The 21,239-nt window shown below is 40.5% G+C and overlaps 1 protein-coding gene across 1 annotated transcript in view; it reads left to right on the forward strand.

Moving 5' to 3' along the window:
• ARHGAP10 (Rho GTPase activating protein 10) overlaps positions 1–21,239 on the forward strand; it is a 392,686-nt gene that overhangs the window by 286,096 nt on the left and 85,351 nt on the right. The window contains exon 18 of the mRNA XM_069105012.1: positions 20,846–20,996. Within this exon, the coding sequence (XP_068961113.1) occupies positions 20,846–20,996 (151 nt within the window). The remainder of the gene's footprint in view (positions 1–20,845; positions 20,997–21,239) is intronic.

The following is a 21,239-nucleotide window of genomic DNA, read 5'->3' on the forward strand; positions in this document are numbered from 1 at the left end:
AGAGAATTTGACAACGGGTTGACTTTAAGAAGGGAGGAAGAAGGAAGAATATGATAACCTCAAGTTTGAAGTTGAGACAGCTTGAGACAATATAGGGGGTAGGACAGCGATCACATAATTACATAGCTTATTCATGGAATACAGTCTAACTTAATTTAATACATAAATCAATGGACCTCGACCAAAAATAAGGCCCTTTCTAAATGAATCTCAGGTGCAACCAACGTTATGGGATAAAAATTTTTCTCCCAAAGTCATCTGAGCCCTGAATAGGTTGTATTATTCTAAGAATTCCACAACCAGAACTTTGTTAATCTCTGTCTCACTGTCAGATAGATGAGATGACACCTTATAAAAAACTATTGTGGAAAGTGGGCTTGATGTAATGAAATTTGGGTCTAAATCTCAGCTCTGCCACTTAACAGCTCATGTGACCTTGTGAGCCTCAGTGTCCTCATCTGTAAAATGAGGATCACATTTGTCCTTACTAGCTCAGAGTCATGAGGAAATGTGAGCAGGTTCATAAGGTTTCTTTTCCATGCATTGTCTCCTTGGTTCTCATGGCGATGTGAATGAGTGCCATAATTTCACAGGTGAGTAAAAACTAGAGCTTAGACGGCTAACACGATTTTCCAAAGGTCACACAGGGAGTAGGTGTTCGAGGTGAGATGCAAATTCCCAGATTTCCTGTGTGTTCTGTTCATTAACGTCTGCCATGTTGTCAATCCCATTACAGAGCAGAGTGAAAAATTCACGGGAAATTGAGACACTATATTCTTTACCTGTTCCTTTGAGCTTAGAGGCGGGGGAGTCATTGCTAGGTTTAGAGGTCTTATTATCTATAGGAATTAACTGTTTGACTGCTGTTTATTCATTCCTTCAGCATTTACTGGACACCTGTTTGACTTGTATAGCACACTGTGCTGAACTTTGGGAGTGTCTGCCTCCAGAAATTTACTGTTGTGTTAGGAAGATGGGATGCCCAGGAATCAGATCACAAGGGGGATGTAGCTTGTCAGTAAATTCTTCTTTGCATGACAGCACCATTGTCTGGGCTACTTAACCACTTTTGCAGGCATCGTGCAGGAAAGTTTTTAACACAAATTTGACACCATGTTTACTTAATAGCAGCCATTGGGTGGCACCAGTTAGAAGTAGGATTGACAGAAAAGTGCTTATATATGTTTGTCAGAATCTGTGGGAGTAAGGTTGGAAATCCTTGTGTTTGATTTTTGAAGGTCAAGGGCTTTTTCTTGTCCCCCAAACCACGCATACCAGGCAAGAGTTGTGGGCCTTAGAAAATTCTTATTAATTATTGCACAGCTGGTCTGCTGTTTGTAATTATTATTACTCATTCTTAATTACCCCAAGTGCACATGGGCTACAATCTGTATATTATGCCAATCCAAGTCTCTGAAGCAATTGGGTGATTAGGCATGTAAATGGTGTCTAATCCTCTATAGATGATGGAGATTCTATATATGTTTATATAATGAAGACAAAACAAATGAATTTGCCAGCATGCCAACTTTTCCCTTTTTGTTTTGCCTTTATAGCTGAAAATGGAATTTTATAGTTTTTAGTTCAATTCAGGAAGCTTTTTTAAAGCACCCACCATGTGGGGAAGTCTGTGCTAGGGGCTGGGAACAGAAAGATCAGAGGTATTGTGGTAGCTGTTGTGGGTTCAGAGACAAAAATGAAATCATTCCTGTACTTGAGCAGCAGTAGGCCAGGTGTTTTCCACTCCTGCTGGTCTCTGTACTCTGTGGTTTTCAATAAATCTTATTGTGCCCCTATTCAGTAGGAATATGATTGAAATCCTGGAGTTCCCCATGCATGTAAGTGTGGGAAATAAAATAAAGATCAATTTTTCATAAAGAAAAATTACTCCTGTGACAAACTTCTTGTACCCTCGTGGTTAGAAATCTCTCTCCTGGGAGAATAAAGCATTTAAAGAGATCAATAAAATGTGAGGAGGGAAGGAATACCAGTATCTAAGGAGAAGCAGGAGAGACATCCTGTAGGAGTCAGCACTGGAGATGAGTCTGAAAAGCCCATTTGGAAGTATTTTTTCTTGTTATATATTTTATCCCTAAGTAGAAAGGAAGAGTTAAAACTCTTTTCCCACCAGGAGAATGCAACAAACACCTGATTTCTCTTGAATAGCAATTTCACTTTGCTTAAAATGGAAGAACAATTTAGGTGATTAATCAATACTCCTGTAACTCAGTAAAGGGTATCAGGGTTCCCCGTACAGAGCAACATTTAGGGGACAGAATGGTATGGTGGAAAGGCTGGAGTTCCAAGTCAAGAAAATCTGCATTTAAATATGACTTCTGCTTTTATGTTGCTGTCTGTGTCGATACTTGATCTCTCTAGCATAGAATTCCCTTAACTGTAAAATAGAGGGGTACGTACTAGAATCTAGTGGTTCTCAAAGTGTGGTTGGGGAACATTGACAGTCTGTGAGGTCAAAACTCTTTTTCATAAGAATGTTATGATGTTTTAATGTCTAATATGGTAAATATTAAGTGATAGAACCCAAATAAGAGCTCTTTGGGGTCCTTAGTAAATTTTTAAGAGTATAAAGGAGCTCTGTTAACAAAAAGTTTGGGAACTCCTAGACTAGTAGATAGAAGAGATTCAGATATCCCTTCCAGGTTCAGATCTGTTAATCCTATGATTAACTTATCTTAACAGGAAGTTTGGTAGCCCAGTGGATAGAGCACCAGGCCTGCAGTCAGAAAGACCTGAGTTCAAATGTGACTTTAGACACTTCCTTAGAGACCCTAGACAAGTCACTTAATGCTGTTTGCCACACTTTCTTCATCTGTAAAATGAGCTGGAGAAGGAAATGTAAAAAACTCCAGTTTCTTTGCCAAGAAAACACCAAATGGAGTCATGAAGAGTTGGTCACACTGAACAATAATTCCTTTGAATAATGATTGTCTTGTTTCTAATCACTCGGTTCAGCACTTCTACTTGTAAGTCTCCCTTTTGATGCATTCTGGGGTCCCCATTCTCAGCATTGAAATCTACTGTACTTCAATAGCAGAGAAAAGCCAGGAACAGAGTAATTCCCCAGGAAAAAAAATGAGAAAAATCTAACTTAACTTTTCTTCTCTTTGTAGTACTTTTAGGACTAATCATTAATCTAGGTGAGATAGATTTTAAGGTCCTTTCATGTTTTAGAAAAGTGTGTGTGGCATGGAAAACATTTTCTAAGAGACAGCCTTATTGGGGAAAATGTAGCTGATGGCTATTTTTTTTTCCAGTGGTAGAAATAAGAAAGGTTAAGAATACAAGTATCCACATAGATTATTTCTACATAAGTTTATCCTAAAAGAGTAACATGGAAAAAAACAAACAAAACCCAAGAAGAATCTGTTTAGCATAAAGGGAAGACTTCCAAATTAAGAAATATTTTATTAAGAACTCTTCTATAGAAGCATAATAATAATTGCAGGATTCTTGAGACTTAAAGGGACAGAGAAAACATGTTTTATTGGCAGAGGCCTGTTGTTTTTTGTGGCCTGGTTAACTTCACCTGCATCCCAACCCAGTTGTGAGGAATAATCCCCTGAGTTGCCCTGACCAGTGGCTGGCCAGTATCTGGTTGAAGATATCCAGTTGATGAGAAAACCATTTTTTACAAATCCTTAGTCTTTAGTCATTTGACAAAATCATTTGACTAAATTTAATGACTAAATTTGATGATTTTCTACCTAAATGATTATTTTCTACTTTTGCTCCAGCCTCTAAATGTGTTGGGTATAGGACATTTATACAGATAAAAATATTTAAGGAAAAAAATTTGGAATTAATACAAAAAACTAAAAATGACTATATATCCCTGTAGTGAAGGACCTCCTTTTGTAGGACAAAATCACTGGGAACAAAGTAGGTGCCCATAATTTGGGGAATGGCCAAGGGAATTGTGGTATAGGAATGTTGTGTACTATTCCAGAGCTATAGGAAATGCTAAGTATAGAGAATGCGGGAAGAGTTAGACAGATGTAAAGTGAATTAAGCAGAACCGGGAAAACAGTTTATACGTTGACAGTAAAAGAAGTGGGAAGAACAACAGCAACAACAAAAACTCTAGATACCAGTTAATTAAAAGGAGTAAATTTGTTTTCAAAGAAAAGAGGATAAAATGTACTTTTCTCCCTTTTTGACTCAAGTGGGGGACTTGGTGTGGAATATTGTATATACTGTTTGACCCAGTTAATATGCCGCTTGTTGTGTGGTCATGTCCAACTCTTTGTGACCCCATTTGGGGTTTTCTTGGCAGAGACAACTGGAGTGGTTTACCATTTCCTTCTCCAGCTTATTTGACAGATGAGGAAACTGAGGCAAGCAGGGTTAAGTGACTTGCCTATAATCACAGCTAAGCAGTAAGAGTCTGACTCTAGATTTGAACTCAGGTCATCCTGATTCCAGACCCAGCACACTACCCGCTGTACCACCCAGGTAGGTGCCCAATAATATGTTGCATAGTTTTGGCAAATTTTTTTGCTTTTTCTCTTTTATGAGGCATGGCTTTCTGTGAAGGGTGGAAAGAGCAATCATATATCCTTTAAAAAATATCAATTTTGAAAAAACAAAACTAAACCAGAAAAAGTAGTACCCAGAGATGGGAAAAGCTGTGTAGGGTAGAGAAAAGAGCTGTGGAGCTGAAGTTGAGAAGGACTTGAATCCTGATCCCACTGTGTATACTGTGTTTTTGTGTCCACTGGCAAAGCACCTGCCCTCTCTGAGCCCCTCTTCCTTATCTGCAAAATGGGGATAATAGTCTGCGCTTGATTGCGTTATTCTGAGCATCAAAACCATGTAAATGGCTTTGCAAACTTCAGTCTTTGACGTTCCTTCATGATCCTGATCCTTGATTTAGCATAATGTCTGGCACATAAGTAGGGCTTAATAAATGTTTATCACATTATTGTTATTATTATTATTATTGTTTGGGAAGAGACAGCAAAAGGGCTTCATATTGAGTATTGTGGCAGAGTAGTGAGTATAAGGGAAAGTAGCTACTGTGCTCTCTCTCTCTCTCTCTCTCACACACACACACACACACACACACACACACATACATACATACACATACCCACACCCCCTCCCTCTTGGCTCCTGAAAAACATATATTGGAACAAGGCAAGGATACAAAGAAGGGGTCAGGGTTGCCTTCTTTTACTGGAAAGGCTAACAGTGGAGGAGATACTCTCTTGGAGAGGCAACAGGTCATGGTGACTAGAGATGCAGCCTCAAAGTCTGGGAAGTTTGGGCTTAGGTCATACTTCTGCTGTTGCCCAGTGACCCTCCTGGTGAGTCACTTAACATCTCATTGCCCCATAGAAGTCCCAAGTGAGTTGCCACACCAAGAACCCCCCCCCCCCCCCCAGCCCCCAATCCTAGTCCAGATCCAAATAAAAGAAGAAAATCAACTTGTTCAGGCACACTAAAGAAATCAGAACAACATTCTGGTGTATAAATTACTGTGTTGAGGAACGTACTCCTGGGGTATAGGACTGTCCTAAATAGAACTTGAATCCCAGCTTGGTCCGTGTGTCTCTGGCCCTTGCTTAGAGGAAAGGTGACCTGACCAGCTGAAGGAAGTGTCAGGTCAGCCTGCTGGGTGTATGCCAGTGGGGGTAGTGATGGGTGTGGACAAGGAGTGGAGATGATGATTCATTAGGCTCACATAGCTGAGAATAACCCATCAAGTATCTTACCTTACTTGTTCTTCCCATCAGCCCTCATGGTACGGTTTGCACACTTAAGGCCAGACACTCGAGAATACAGAGAGGTTTATTACTGTCCTTAAATATATCTCAGCTGTCAGTCCCGAAACACTGGCTCTCCCTAGACCATTTGTCTTATGCTCGACAAACTTGTGCGTGTGTGTGTGTGTGTTTTGAATAATAATAAGTGAGTAGGTTGTACTTGGTTAAGATTCTGTTCCTAAACCACTGGTTTGCTTGTCTGGTTGATGGTTGCTTTCTTTGTTGTGGGGCATCTGAAATGATTTTTGTTCAGCCTTCAGATCTAGTAATTGCTGTTTAACTGTCCAGAGTAGGGAGAACTGAATGCTCTAGACAGTGGCAGTGATGGGCACGAGATTGGGGTGAAAGAAAAGACAGCATTACAGAAACTCTAAATGGTCTAAGCTTAGAGAGAGTAGTGGAAAGGGGGTGAGAAAGGAGGGAGGAGGCAGTGTGGCACAATGGTAGGGCCATTAGAAATGATGTGAGAGAATCTAGGTTCAGATTTTGTGTCTGCCTTCCCTGATGCCAGTCAGTCACCCACAGAATCAGAGTTGGAAGGGACCTCAGCAGATATCGAGTCCCATGCCCTCATTTTGCAGGGGATGAAATTGAAGCCTGGAGTGTTGGAGTGAAGCCACATGGGTAATAAGAGGCAAAGCCAGGATCTGGAGCAGGATCTCTGCTTGCAGAGTCATTGCTCATTCTTCATTGTCAGCTCAGCCTTAGCTTCTCCACCTGTAAAATGGGAATTACTTTACTGACTTCACCAGACTGCATCAGGGCTCACATAAGATATTGTATGCAGAGCACTATGTATACCTCAAAAAGGTTTTTTAGTCTTTTCCTCCTGTATGGGAAGGCAAGTGCAGCTCCTTGGAATGAATCTATGACTCAGTGAACTTGGAAATGCCATTTTGTGACATTCTGTAATGGAAGGGAAACTTCAGTTTTATACATTTTGGAGAAGAAAGGAAGATATGGTGTCCCTCGGACTTGGTCATCTAGAGATGATTTTAAGATTTTCAGGATACCAGTTCCTTGAGCGCAGATGCTGTTTTATCAGAGCCTAGCTCACTAACCAGCTTAATAAATTTTCTTAACAACAATAACAATGTTCTTGTTCAATTGTGTCTAATTCTGTTATCCCATTTGGCGTTTTCCTGATATATGGGAATGGTTTGCGATTTCCTTCTCCACTTCACTTTAAAAATGAGGAAACTGAGGCTAGCAGTGTTAAATGCCTTTCCCAGGGTTACAGAACTCATGGGAAGATGAGTTTTCCACACTTTAGGCCTGGCATTCTGTCCACTCTGTCACTTAGCTTGCCTCAGTAATAATTAACTTATAAATTCAGCAACTGGGTGGTAGCAGTAGACAGAGTTTGGGACCTGGAGTCAGGAAGACTCATCTTCATAAGTTCAAATCCAACCTCAGATACTTCCTAATTGCGTGACCCTGGGCAAATCACTGAACCCTGTTTGCCTCAGTTTCCTCATCTGTAAAATGATCTGGAGAAGGAAATAGCAAACTGCTCCAGTATCTCTGCCTAGAAAACCCTAGATGTGGTCATGAAGAGTTGGACACTACTGAAACAACTGAACAGCAACAAGAAAACATTTGTATGGTGCCAGGCTCTTTACAATTATGATCTCATTTGATCCTCATAATAACCCTGGGAGACCAGTGCTATTATCACCCCCATTTTGCAGATGAAGAAAGTGAGGCAAACAGATGTTTAAGAGACTTGGCCAAGGTCACAGAGCTAGTAAGTGTGTGAGGCTGAACTTGAACTCTGGTCTTCCTGACTCCGGGCCCTGTATTCATCCTATCTACTACTTCCTATCGCAATAATAGCACCCACCTTAGAGGGCTCTCATATGACTCAGTGTATGGATGTAGGATGTGTCTTACAGGATAATGTATGTAAACTTTAAAGTACTATGTAAATGTCAGTTATTATTATCATGACTGTTGTAAAGCACACAAATAAAATGTGTGCCGAGCATAGCAACAGGGTGGCTGAAGTGACTCACTGTGGCAAGGAATAGATACTTTGTTTCATGATCTCACTGATGCGTGTAGTTAAAAAAAAAAGAATTAGTTACAGTATCAAAAGGAATTGGATTTTAGGATTTCTACTCCAGTCTGAGCAGCAAGATCTCAGTGTTTTATCCTGACATGTTGATTTTTCTTCCCAGTGAAACAGATGAACCTGAGACAGTTCTTCATCCCCCTGTTAGTTGTGATTGGGACCATTTATGTCAGGAAGTGCTCAGATGCTGGGGCAAGTCCTCTGGAGAGGAAGCCGTCTTGGCACGTGGCCTGGAGCTTCCGGAGTCAGCCGAGTCAGCAAGTACCAGATTCTCAAGGGAACCAAGAACCCATGCATTGACCTTTGGATTGTGCTGTTCTGCTGTAGGCTCAGTGGCTGGCATGGCTCCTGCTTCATGTTTCTCTGGCTCGGGCATTCCAGTGTATTCTCGGCTTAGAGCTGGTTCATTTCTGACAGAAGGAACATTAGGGCTCATGATGAATGGCCATTCCTATATTGGGCATATTGAGTTGGAGAGGGGTGGGGTGAAAGCTTTGCCTGAAGGCTGTAAAAATGTGGGCAGGGATTTTTCCTGAGCCCTGTATTGGAATCATTTCAAAGTGGAGAGTGACAACTAGAAGGGTGTGTGTGGGTGTGATTGGGACCCTGAGAGAAGGGAGAAAGTGAGTAAGTATGGAGGAGCAGAACTCCGAAATCCTGGCCTAGAGTAGGGTCAGGAATAAGCTACTGGAATCCGACCGAATGAGAGACTTGCACATATCCGAAGTAGAAGTCACTGTCAGATTTGGCCTAAAGGAAGACTTGACTGTAATTAGCCAAGTCACTGGATTGAAAACATCTATATTCTTAATACTAATAATAGTTGATATTTATTTAGTGTGTAACAGTTTGTACAGTGCACCATGCACTTTATCTTATTTGAGTAGTGATGTAAGGTTTTTGAGGGGAGAGTAGGAAGGGAAAGGCATGGGATCTTTGGCATAGGGAATTCCTGGTGTGGAAATGTCTTCCACCAACACAGATCAGGAGCTTTTAACTTCAGCCAAGAGCCATAGAGAGTTGCTGTGGAATCTGAGAGTTAAACTGGAATATTTCACGGTCACATAGTATTTGTCAGAGGCAGGCCCTAAACCCAGCTCTTCCCAGCTCCAAGACTGACCCTCTATCTGCTAGATTTTTGTACCTCAACTGCTCGAATAAAGTATAAGCATTTCCAGCCCCCTTTTTCCAAATAAAGAAACTGAGACTCTAATAGATAGAGCCTGGGAAATGTCTGAGGCAGGATTTGAACTTGGCTTTGCTTAAACCCAGTTCTGTGTCTCCTATACCAAGCTTGTTTAAATTGGCCTATCCCCAGAAGTTTCATTTAATATATTTATCGTCTTGAAGTTCTAATTTCATATAAAGTGACATCAGCCATATTCACGGCACAGATAAATTTTAGTCTAATTTTTTTGGTGGCTTATGATTTTTCCTCTAATCATTTAAAACCTGCTCTAAGATTTTTGGGACAGGCTTTATTTTGTTGGATCACCATGGCAGCGAATTTCTTAGTGACTAAGCCACAAGTGTTGAATCTCTCTTTAGCTAGACTGGTCAATAGGCGCTGTCAATCACCAGGACCACACAAGACAGCTTTCTAGGTTGGTTGCACCTACTAGAGCTTGTACTTTATTGGCATAGGCCCAAGAACCAGGGCCGCCTCTATGACCTGATCTTTAATTCAGAATATCTAAAGAGAAAAAGTATGAGTTGTCCTCTCAAGTAAGACCCACACTTCATCCTTGTGCACTGAACCAGGCCCTCCCTGTAAGGAGACAGGAATGTTTGTTATTTTATTCCTCCTCTGCTGGGATTGTTATTCAGAACTATACCTACCTCCCAGAGACGTTGTAAGGATCAGTGAGATAATACTTGTTTATTTATTTTATTTTTTGGAGGGGGGAAGTGAAGGCTATTGGGGTTAAGTGACTTGTCCAAGGCCACACAGCTAGTTAAGTGTCACGTGTCTGAGGCTGGATTTGAACTCTGGTCCTCCTATCACTGTGCCACCTAACCACCCTGAGATAATACTTGTAAGGTCCTTAGCACAGAGTACTCAGAAGGCACTATGTAAATGCTAGCTGTTGTTGTTGTCACTATTGTTATTACCCAATAATTGCAAAGTATATTTATTGCAGTAATTTTAAGTGGGAGGAAGAGCAGTAATAATTAGGCAGATCAGGAAAGGCCTCATGTTAGGGGGTGCCTATATGAAGGCAGGGGGACAGGAAGTAGGCCATGGAGTGAAGGAAGGAATTTAAGAAGGACTGAGAAAGAAAAAGTCAAATACAGCAAGATGGAGGGGAGAGAGAGAAGAGCCTTGGGATGCTATGAGTCATAGATTTGCATCCTAGCCCTGTCAGTCTTGGGTCAGCAGCCTATCTTCTTTGAACCAATACTCAGCATAGTACCTGACAGATAGTAGGCACTTAATTTTCAAATCATTATTAGATACTTATTAATTGTCCCTCTCAGATTTGTATAGTCCAGACAAACATTTCCCTTAGAGTCCTGAGAGCAGTTTGAAGCAATCATGATTTTTGAAGCAAATGGGGCTTGAATCGTGCCTGCAAGTTTTTAAAAGAGAGAAACATTCTTCTCTGCTCTTAGATTATGAACTCCTTCAGAAAAGGGCCTGGGTTGATTTTTTTTGTTGTTTTTTGTTTTTTGCCTTTCTTTGTATTGCCAGCACTTACATAGGAAAGGACACACACATTGAGTCTTTAATAAATTCTTGTTGACTAAGAAACAGCCTGTGAGAGAGTCAACTGAAAAGAGATAGGGAAGAGATGGCACTGCCAGATCCATCCAGAATGGAAGGAGCCATAGTGGAAAGGATCCGTGGGATGCTGTGTCCATGGGTGAGAGCAGAAACTGAAAGGGTGAACTACTGCTACAGACCCTACAGGCTTCTTAGGACAAAGGATTCCAGCTGAAGCTACAACTTGTGTTTACTTCTTCAAGTATGGAGGGCATTTCCCCCAAAAAGATCTGTGCTTTCCCCAGATTCACCTCCCTGTGCCTATCCAGTAATAAACATTATAATATTCTCTATTCATTTCCTTTATCTAAAAGTTTCCTGTATCCTGATTTTGCCTTAAATAAAGAGAGGCTAGCTAAGGAGGAGCCATAGAAATACACAGATTTAAATTAGAGCAGAAAGCCAACTTCTTCAGAATGTTATGAGTGTTGCTAACTGGTGCCTTAGTCTACTGTGATTGTAACTTTTCATCTGATATAAACCCCATAAGCCAACTGAAAATAAGATCATGTTGCCCAAAGGCTAAAAGTGAACTGGCACCTCTAATAGCTGTGACTAATTGAATTTACAGCCTGTGAGACTGAAAAAGGAGCAGGAGGGAGGAGTCAGACTAGGCCTTGGTGTGAGATTCTGCTCCACACCTTTCTCTAAAAGGGGCAGATCCGAATTTAGTGCCTTCTGGAGTGACAGGTGTTGGAAAGGCCTTTTGATTCATTGGTCTAAGCAGTAAGGATTTGACTAGAGGATTTCTATGGTCCTACCTGTCTTTAAAGTTCCTTTTTGTTTTTTGTTTTAACTGAACTGTAGCTCCAAAGCAATATATTTTTAAAGCCTGTTCAGTTATTGAGTCATGTTCAGCATTTTGTGACTCCGTTGTCAATGGATTCATCTTGGCAAAGATATAGAAATGGCTTGCCATTTCCTTCTCCAGTGAAGAACCAATCCATAGGTAAACATAGATCACGCAACTTGCTCAAGGCCACACAGCTGGGAAGTTTCTGGGGCTGAATTTGAACTCAGGTCTTCATGATTCTGAGTCCAATACTCTGTCCAATGTTCCACCTAGCTGCCTCTTATTTTTAAAGCTATTGAACCAGAAACTCTGCTCACTATTCCTCAAAACATATACCAAATTTTCTACTTTCTGAGGTGGCCCAGTGGATAGAGTGCCAGGCCTAGCGTCAGGAAGACTCCTCTTCCTGAGTTCAAATCTAGTCTCAAATACTTACTTAACTGTGATCCAGGGCAAGTCACTTAATTCTGCTTGCCTCAGTGTCCTTGTCTGTCAAATGAACTAGAGAAGAAAATAGCAAACCAGTCCAGTATCTCTACCAAGAAAACTCCAAATGAGATCACTGAGAGTTGAACACAACTGAAATAGCAACATCTCATGCCATCTATATGCTTGGAATGCACTTCTGCCCACTGATGCCAATATCTGCCAGTTGGAATCCTACACATCCTTTACCGGAGTTCAGATGCTATCTTGATATAATGGAAAGAACACTGACTTTGAAGTCAGAGAACCTGGGCTCAAATCTAGTCTCTAATACTTCCCCTATGTGACCTTAGATAAGATATTTTCTTAGGCCCTAGTTTCCTCATCTGTAAAATAAGGAGATTGGAATATGGCTTCCAATTTTAGATCTATGATGTGACTGTGATGTCTGCAAAAGAGCTGACTGAGAAGAGACTAGGTTGGTTGTCTAATGGCCAGTCTAATATGTGTGAAGAGGACTCTGCAACAAGATGGTCATGGGGGATGGATTTTGTACCACAGCAATTCATGAAGACCCTTTCCTGTATTATAGAGGGATTATAATCTATGTTGGCAGAGGGAGAGCCTGTTCTATGGAAATTACTATTGAACTAGATCGGTTTATTCATTTTCAGTCGAGGTAGGTATTTTAGCTAAACCCTCTTCATCAGATCTGTAGGCATTCTAATGGAGAATATGCCCACAGAGCTGCTAATTTAAACAAAGATAATTGTGGAAGGCTCCATAAGAACAGTATGCACTTCATCTAAATCCTGAAGTTATCCTGTAGTTCTGAGATTGCACTAGTAAATGGAATCAGATCATTATTTCTTAAAGTGATTGCATTGCATCATACTTAGCAAGCCAAAACTTCTCCAAGTAGTGTTGGTGAGTGAGCGGATAGGTACACTGGAGACCCTGGAGCTGAAAATAGTATTCAGTAATTATTCTATCATTCTTTTCTCTAAAGAAGGGAGAAAATGTCACTTCTTGCCTTTTCAATCTCTTCCATTCACTTCCCTTTCTTTTCTTCCCCCCTTCCCAAAATCAGGCAAGAAGAGGAATGTATTTTGTTGAAAAGGAAATTTTTCATTTGGACTTTTTACCCTGATTAAGGAGGCAGAACTCAGGGCAAAGAGAATTAAAAGGAGTTTATCATAGGTATGTCAAGGTAGCAACACATCAACAGGCTAGTTACTTGACATCAGCAATAACTTCAAGGTGGGTCCAGCTTTTATTGATAACTTTCATAATGAGAAAAGGACAGTTAGACCAGTGTCAGCTGGTTGGGCCCTCGAATCTCAGTTCTTCCCCCAGGGTGCAAGTTTGTGACAATTATCAGGTCCATACTGGTAGGGGATGTCTTGACTATGTGATAGGTAGCACAGAACTGGGTGATACCTCCCTCCAAAAGAGATTGACAGGCTGGTCTGGGAACAGTGGCTCACTGAGTCAGCAGGACTTTCAGTCATTTAATTCAATTTAAGTTAGATCTGTGTCTGGACATAGTACCGCTCATGTTACTAAACAAGCCATAGCTAGGGTAGGGGCAACTAGGTGGCACAGTAGATAGAGTGCTAGCGCTGGAGTCTAGAAGACTCCTCTTCCTGAGTTCAAATCCAGCCTCAAAACATTTCTGGCAGTATGATCCTGGGCAAGTCACTTAACCCTGTTTTGCCCAGTTTCCTCATCTGTCAAATGAGCTGGAGAAGGAAATGGCAAACCATTCCAGTATCTTTGCTAGGAAAACCCCAGCTGGGTTTTCTTGGGGGTCACAAAGAGTTAGACACAACTAAAAATGACTGAACAACAACAGCATAGCTGAGGTATACTATTAACAGAGAGAACCAGTTTCTGGGAATTGAGTGAGTATTCCTGGGTAAAAATATGATTCAGTTGGGCAAAAGACTATTAAGTACTGATAAAGGGCTAGGTGGAGGATAAAAAGAAGAAATACTCCCTGCTCCCAACAAACTTATGTTCTACTGAGGGATGCAGAATGGATATAGATAAATATAAAGTATTATTAGCAGAGTGAAGGCAGTAACAACTGGGGACCCTGAGGAGAAAAGCCTTCTGCAGGACGTCAGCCTGGGAGGCAGGAATACTAGGGATTTCTGGAGGCAGATGAAGAGGATTTCAAGCTTATGGGCCAGGCTCTGCAAAAGAGGAAAAGGTTTTAGAGGAAAGAAACCAATTCAAAGCATTTCTTAAGCACCTGATGTGTGCTGGGTATTAGACATGCAAAAAACAAAATCCCTGCCCTTGGGGGGGGGGGCAGGGTATTTACATGTTACACAAGCATTGCTTTGGAGAGTTCAATCAGTTATCAGTTATTCAGTAGGCTAAGCACTGGACTAAAATCTGAGGGTACAAAGAAAGGCAAAAACCATTCCCTGTTAATGATTAAATTGGGATTGTAGAAGGATGGAAGAATAGGGAGTGGTACTTGAAGGTGTTTTATTATTTCATTTTTTTAAATCTAGCAACTGACTATGCCGATTCACTGGGGTTGGAAGATGAAGCGGTTGGTAACTATAGGATAGGATTCTCATATGACTGGGCATTCTACCAGTGGTATGCTTTTAAATGTTTAACAACCAGCTCCTTCAAAGTTTATGTCTGACTTTTTAATTTAATATGTATTATTAATATTTTCTCCATTATTTTTCTTAAGTCTAGACCAAGGCTTGGGCATATTGTGGCCTCTAGGCCAAGTCTATTCCTTTGACTACTTTTATATAGTGTGCGAGCAAAGACTAGTTTTTGCATTTTTTCACTACAATAAATATTTACAAATGTAAAAACTATTTATTTTTACCTTGCTAGACCTTTCACAAGCAGACTTTAGGCCTAACCCTCAACATAGTTTGCTGACCGCTAGTCTAGACAATCAATAAAACAATAAATCAAACCTTGATTTGTAATGTTGGTGGATTTATGAGGTGTAAATGGTCATACTAATTTAAACAATTGGCCAGAAACAGGCCCTGGACCTCACCCTGGATCCAACCCTGCCAGGTCTTTTGAAGCAGTGGGTAGCATTGAAGAGGAGACTGGTTCTGTGTTTGGAGGCTCTGATGGCAAGAGATCTGCTTCCTGAGGCATGGTTGTCTTATAGGTGAGGGCTGAGTGTCTGAGTCAAAGTTCTGCAGGTAAAGGGCATGATCTGAGATTTTGGCCCTGGATGAGTTAGATCCTAGAAGTGAGAAACCTGATATCTAGGTCTGACCTACCTTTGCTCTGTTTCTGTTTCAGTGGAACATATTAAGCCAGGAAAGAGCATTAGGAGACCTAAGGCACATGTGTTGAGTTGGGGGTGGGGGCAGTGGTGATAGTCACTAGGGTGTCACTCATGACTGACAACAAATACACCCCAATTCTTTCAGTAGTGGCAAGCAGAAGCCCCCTTGTTTGCTTCTCTGGGCCTTAGGGCATGCCACAGGGCCTGGTTGAAGAAAATACTGAAAATGATGACTGAATTCTAGAGATCCTAAAGAGATGTTATCTCTTCTGTTGAACATGTAGAATTTATGATGCCTCACAATGGTGGCAGATTTTGGGTTGTGTTAACCCTGCTATGAGAGCATGTGAATCAGCTCTTCTTCCTCAGTGGATGCCCCTTGGTAGGACTCTTGGAATGTTTTTTTCTTGGCTGCCTGGTTTGAGATTCTCTTGTTCTTGGTATGCTGATGGAGCATAACATTTATACACAACATGAAAAGATGTGCCTTGAATAAATAGTCTCTGATACCTAGTGATGCTGAAGATAAGTATATCCACACAGGAACAAGGGCAGTATGAAAGATGAGCTATCAGTAAGTCACAGGAAATGCATACGCCTGTGTCCAAAGACATTTTCTAGAGAAAGCCCAGGTCTGTGCCGTTTTAAAAGATGGCCCAAATCATAGTGGTTCCAAGAGAAAAGCATGAACTTCAGGTTTGGCTTCCAGTCTGAGAGGGCAGAAAAGAGGTCAAGTCTTTTTATTAAAGGTTGTGTTGTTGTGTGATCATCTAATTCAAAACAGAATATGATTCAAAATTATTTATGTTTCAAATTAAACAAAAAAAAAAAGAGCAGCTCTGGGAGAACAGAGCTGACCCCAAAGCATCATTTTGGCCACAAATAAATAAAACATGACTTAGATATCAACCCACATTAACGATGTCTTGGGCTATTTCTGCCTGTGTTACAAAATTCAGTTTCAAACTACAGTCACTATTGCATTCTGAAATTCCCATGTATTTAAAGAAGATTGAAAAATAGAATTTGTTTATGTGTCATTCTTGGCTTGACCATTGATAATTCTTAGTTCTAAAATGGATGATATAAATTTATTTTGCTAAGAACTGGTCTTTAAAGAAATAACAATAACTGCTCATTGACATGCTTACTTGTTGCTGAAATGAAGAAATGCTTGCTTAAAATTATTTGCCACCAGTTGCTCTACTTGGAACCTAACTCCTTGACCATCATGCATTCTGGATATTCTCAATTTCCTAGTGACCTTTGCCCATTGGTCTGGTATGGTGAGGGGCAGGAGAAACCCACCCACAGCTGGCCATGTTCCCAGGATCATATTGTTATTACCTTCCTCCTGACCCCCTAGGATCAGGTCTTCTCCAGGTGAAGGTTTGGCATGATAAGAAGGGACATTGACTATGCTACTGGGAAACCATCCTTGTGGAAATAATATTAGGGTTTATTTATGAGCTAAATAAATCATTGCTTTCTATCAAAATTCCTGTTTACCTAGCAGGGAAAGGGCAGAACTATCAGATTTCTTTTCTGCAAGGGCGGGGGTGGGGGGAGATATAGTTCATGTGTGAGCAAAATAGGGAGAAGGAATGAGTTGATGGACCAGCTTGGCGTCTCTAATTTTTTACTAGAATTTATCTGGATGCCATCTCAGTCATTTGGGTGACTGGTAAAGTTTTGTGTTTGAGTGGGAAGTGAAAGGAGTCTCTGGTATCTAGTATTGGGGTGGGGAGCAGAAATAAAGAACCCTACACTTAAATAGAGGTTGAGAAAGGAAAGGAGATTGCTTCAGTCCAGTTCTTGTTCTTTGAATATTATTTTTCAGTGTTTTAGCATTAACTTGTATCCAGTGGAATGTGGAGAACCTTCAAATAAATGATTCTTTAAGAGATACATCCCTTTGGGTTTGAGCCTGGATCTCAGAGCCAGAGAGGGCACAAAAGGCTCAATGCCCTTGTATTGAGGTGATGGGTCTCTGAAGTAAAACTCAGGTTCCTTCTAATGAGGAGGTTAGTTTAGAGGGCAGCACTGAATCTGGGATCTTATGAACTCCAAGGAGGAGTCCTTTTAGCTTTATACCTAATCATCCTTCTCCAGCTATTTGGCCTTGCAGTTTTGGAATTGGCTTTTAGAGGCATCAAGAGATGACTCAGACATGCTTAGGGCCTGGTCTCCACATGGTAATGCCATTGTTGTCATCTACAGCACTTTAGGAATATATACATACTATATATATTATATATGCATGTATCGTGTAATAATACACATATTTTCTCTCTCTACACACACATATAATATATAAATCTGCAACGAGGGGGCTTCAGTGCATAGCTTTCTTGATCAGTTTTCTGGCTGTTCATATCCTGCATCTTATCTCTGGTCTCACATCCTGCATCCTGCTTGCTCCATCGGCCTCGAGCTCTCCTTTCTACCTCCTCATATGTATTTTCATATACACATATACCTACATATATACACACATACATGCCTGAGTATTCATATACACATATACATGTGTATATGTAACATTTTCTCTGTATATATACATATAATATAGATTATATAAAATGTACATGTTATGTATATCTGAATATTCATATGCACATATACTTATGTATGTGGAATACACACACCTCTTTCTCTACACACACACACACACATACACAAACACATGCACGTATGCATGTCAGCACCCTCTGTGTGACTAGTAGGCTTGTGTAGTTGTCTTGGACATTGATGGATTGACTGACTTGGGTGTGCTCATGTGAACAGTAAAGGCAGGACTTGATCTCTCTCTACTCACTGCACCACACTGCCTCTTTAGGATAACTGGTTTCAATGGATGACTAGTTTTTAGACTACAAAACTCCTCAATGCTTCTGAAGGGGGACGGTGAGACTCTATATGAGACTTTGTAGCCACCAGGTGATGAGTCTCTGTGGAGGCTCAGTCTTCTGACAGGAGATGGACATATTGTCACTTTCTTGAAGCTTTTCTTATTGGCAGGTTCAAACAGTCTTTGTGTATTATTAGCATGATTTTGACGACTCAGTCAGCCTAATTCCCCTAAGTAATATTTTAGTGGAGAATTGGTTTTCTAGGGAGAGAGAATCCAGGGATCATTCTTTTTGGTTATGATTTTTCCAATATTTTAAGTTTAGGATTGTGGATTATTTAGTTTCTCCTCAAAATATTACCCAGGGCATGTTATCTAATTTGTAGAGAATCAAAAAGAAATGGATCAAGGAGACATTTTGAATATCAGCAAATCATAGTCCCAGCAAGATTTTCCTTTTAGCACATCCTTTACCTGCCACATCTCCTCCTCCTGTTTTTCCCAGCTCTCTTCTCTTCACCTAATTACTTTCTTAATTGTTTCTTCTCAAACCTTTTTCAATTTGATCAAAGGCAGAACGGAATAAATACAGATGTGGACAGCAGCCGAGGCAGCAGAGAACCTTTGAGACTAAGTAGGTTACTATTTACCAGAGAGCTGAACTGATGCACATGCCAACAGATTCCTTGGAAATATGGTGTTGGGCTAGCAGTTGGAGTCCCAAATTAATTTTTCACCAGCAAATATTTGTCCACAGAAATTTAAACCATTCTTAATGAGTTGACACATAAGGGGGCAGTATGGTACTATTTGCAAATACCTTCTGTTGAAATAATATTTTATATTTATTTGGGCGTGATAGATTTTATGCAAAAACATATAGTCTATGTTCAATTAAAAGTTTTCCATGGCTGCCAGTTGTTATGGTGGTTATCTGCTGTTTGTAAACAATAGTCTTTGCTCGTTCATTACAGGACTTGCATAAATCATTCTAGCGCAAGAACCTCTCCATTGAGACCCTTGAATTCGGAGTTCTGCATTTATGACGTTTGCCCCCATTGGCCGTCTTCTGCTGCCACCTGAGGAGTGTCTTCTCTTTAGGAAATGCAGTATCTGTTGTGTGGTCGTCTTAAATATGTGATTACCCAATGTTTCCCATTGAATACTTTTCAAGTCTTCTCAAGGCTGTTCTTTGCAAAGCTCTGTGGGTCAGAAGACTTCCCAGCTGTAGTTTCTGGGAGCCATTGATGTTTCATTGTCAGTCATCTCTGTCTAGAACACTTCTCTTGAGAGTACAGCTTTGCTTTTTTCTCCAAAGAATTGCCAAGCAAAGAAACACCCTGTTTTAATTAATGTTGCTATGCCAAGGAAGGAATGAAATTAGAGATAAATCATGGCATTAAAATTGTAGAGTTCATAAACATGAGGGAAAATGCTTAGGGAGGAATTTGCTTGATTCATCTATGAGTCTTAAAGGAATAATTTTTTGGGGGGAGGGAGTGGCACTGTATGGGGTGGGAACTGGGCCTGTGATTTCACTGGCAATTAGGCACTTCTGGTGAGGAAAGTCCCAGTGTAGACTGGCCCCATCTCTGCAATTTTATAATATTAGAGAATTATCTGGAGCACTGTGAGGTTTCCTTCAGCCTGTATCAATTGGATTTAGGGACCTAACTGGACAGCGGGTGTTCTGTACATTACTCTCTGCTGCCTCTGAAGTGGATTAATGAAGTGTGCAAAATTTAAAATAATGTCTAATAAAAATGACGATGTACTTTAAGTGGGGGAATGTCATAAGAACAGGCTAATTTTAAAATGTGACTAATTTTGAGGGGTCATCCTATAACTAAAATCAAGATGGTGGATCTATTGTAAGTAAAATATTGGAATATTAGTGTACGTAACTGTAAGGAGTATTGCACAGGGGAGTTCTCCAATTAACTTTATGATAGAATGTAAGCTCTTTGGGAGCAGAAAATGGTTTTATTCTTTGTATTTGAATCCATGGTACCTGGCACATAGTAGGTCCTTAATATGGGCTGATTGATTGATTGATTAAGCAAGCATACCTTTTACCTTAAAGAGTATGGACATACTTGGAGAGTATGGCACCTTACTAAAAGGCAAACTCTTAATTGATTTCCAGTTGACTGGTTCCCCTAAAATTGGTTGGCCGGGGCTCTCAGTAGGATGGATTTTTGTGTGAAGATTCAGCCCTTTGCAATGGTCTGTAAAAATGAACTTCCTCAACTGCTCACTCCTTCTTCACCTTTTTTTTCTGTCCAGAAAAAGCAGCACAGTGCATTGGCCTCCTCTTTCAGCTTTCTGTTATAAACAGACACAGACAGATTACTCCTCTGACTAAAGGCTCTCTTCCTAAGAGTCCAGTCAGTCAGTTATCTTGTAGGCAGCTGCAGAGGACTTGTCCTCTTAACAAAGAACCAGTGGTCATGTTCATATTTGATTGAGGAGTGAAGTATACTCATCAAATTAATTGGTAACTGTATTATTCCATTTATTTCCTTTTGGAAAAGGGAAATTGGACTCTCCCATAGATAGCAAAAATAGTGTATACATTTGCACCACACAGCCACCCCGACATTTAGATTTGGGATTAATTTATTTGAAGAACAGTTAATGTGCACGTATTCCTTTTGTCTGTTTAATTTTAGTGGAATAGGATTTTTATTTTTGTTTCCTTCTTTAAGGAAGACCCAAGGTAAATTCCCAAAACTTGAAGGAATGGATTGTTGGCTCTGCCTCCCCTTGAATAAAATCCAAAACAAATGTTGTTTGATGATGGCTTACAGTTGAATTACATACAGGTTTGGGGTAAATAATTAGTATCTTTTATGTTTTTGATCATAGATTTTCAGGACCATGCCTGATGCCACCCTCCCTGAACCAGTCTCCATGTCAACGTCTCCTCCAAATGCTCCTCCAAGGCAATCGAAGAGACAAGGGCAGCGTAATAAGAGACCTGTAGCCGTATACAATCTTTGTCTTGAGCTGGAAGATGGTAAGATGTTTATTATATTGGCTGGTAGCACTGCAAATTGTGTGGTCATCTTGGCCATCCCTAGTAATTTTCCTTTCTGTGTATTTTAATCTCTTTTTTTCCCCCACCCCACCCTGTTATATTAGGAAATTACTTAATAGAAAGGAGTGGGTAAAATTAGGGCTATCTTCCCTCCCTCCCTCCCTCCCACCCTACCAGGGATGGCCAAGATGACCACACAATTTGCAGTGCTACCAGCCAATA

This window comes from Petaurus breviceps, unplaced genomic scaffold, assembly GCF_028583685.1.
Source record: "Petaurus breviceps papuanus isolate PSGF00001 unplaced genomic scaffold, PetGlider_PUasm1.0 76, whole genome shotgun sequence".
Lineage (NCBI taxonomy): Eukaryota > Metazoa > Chordata > Mammalia > Diprotodontia > Petauridae > Petaurus > Petaurus breviceps.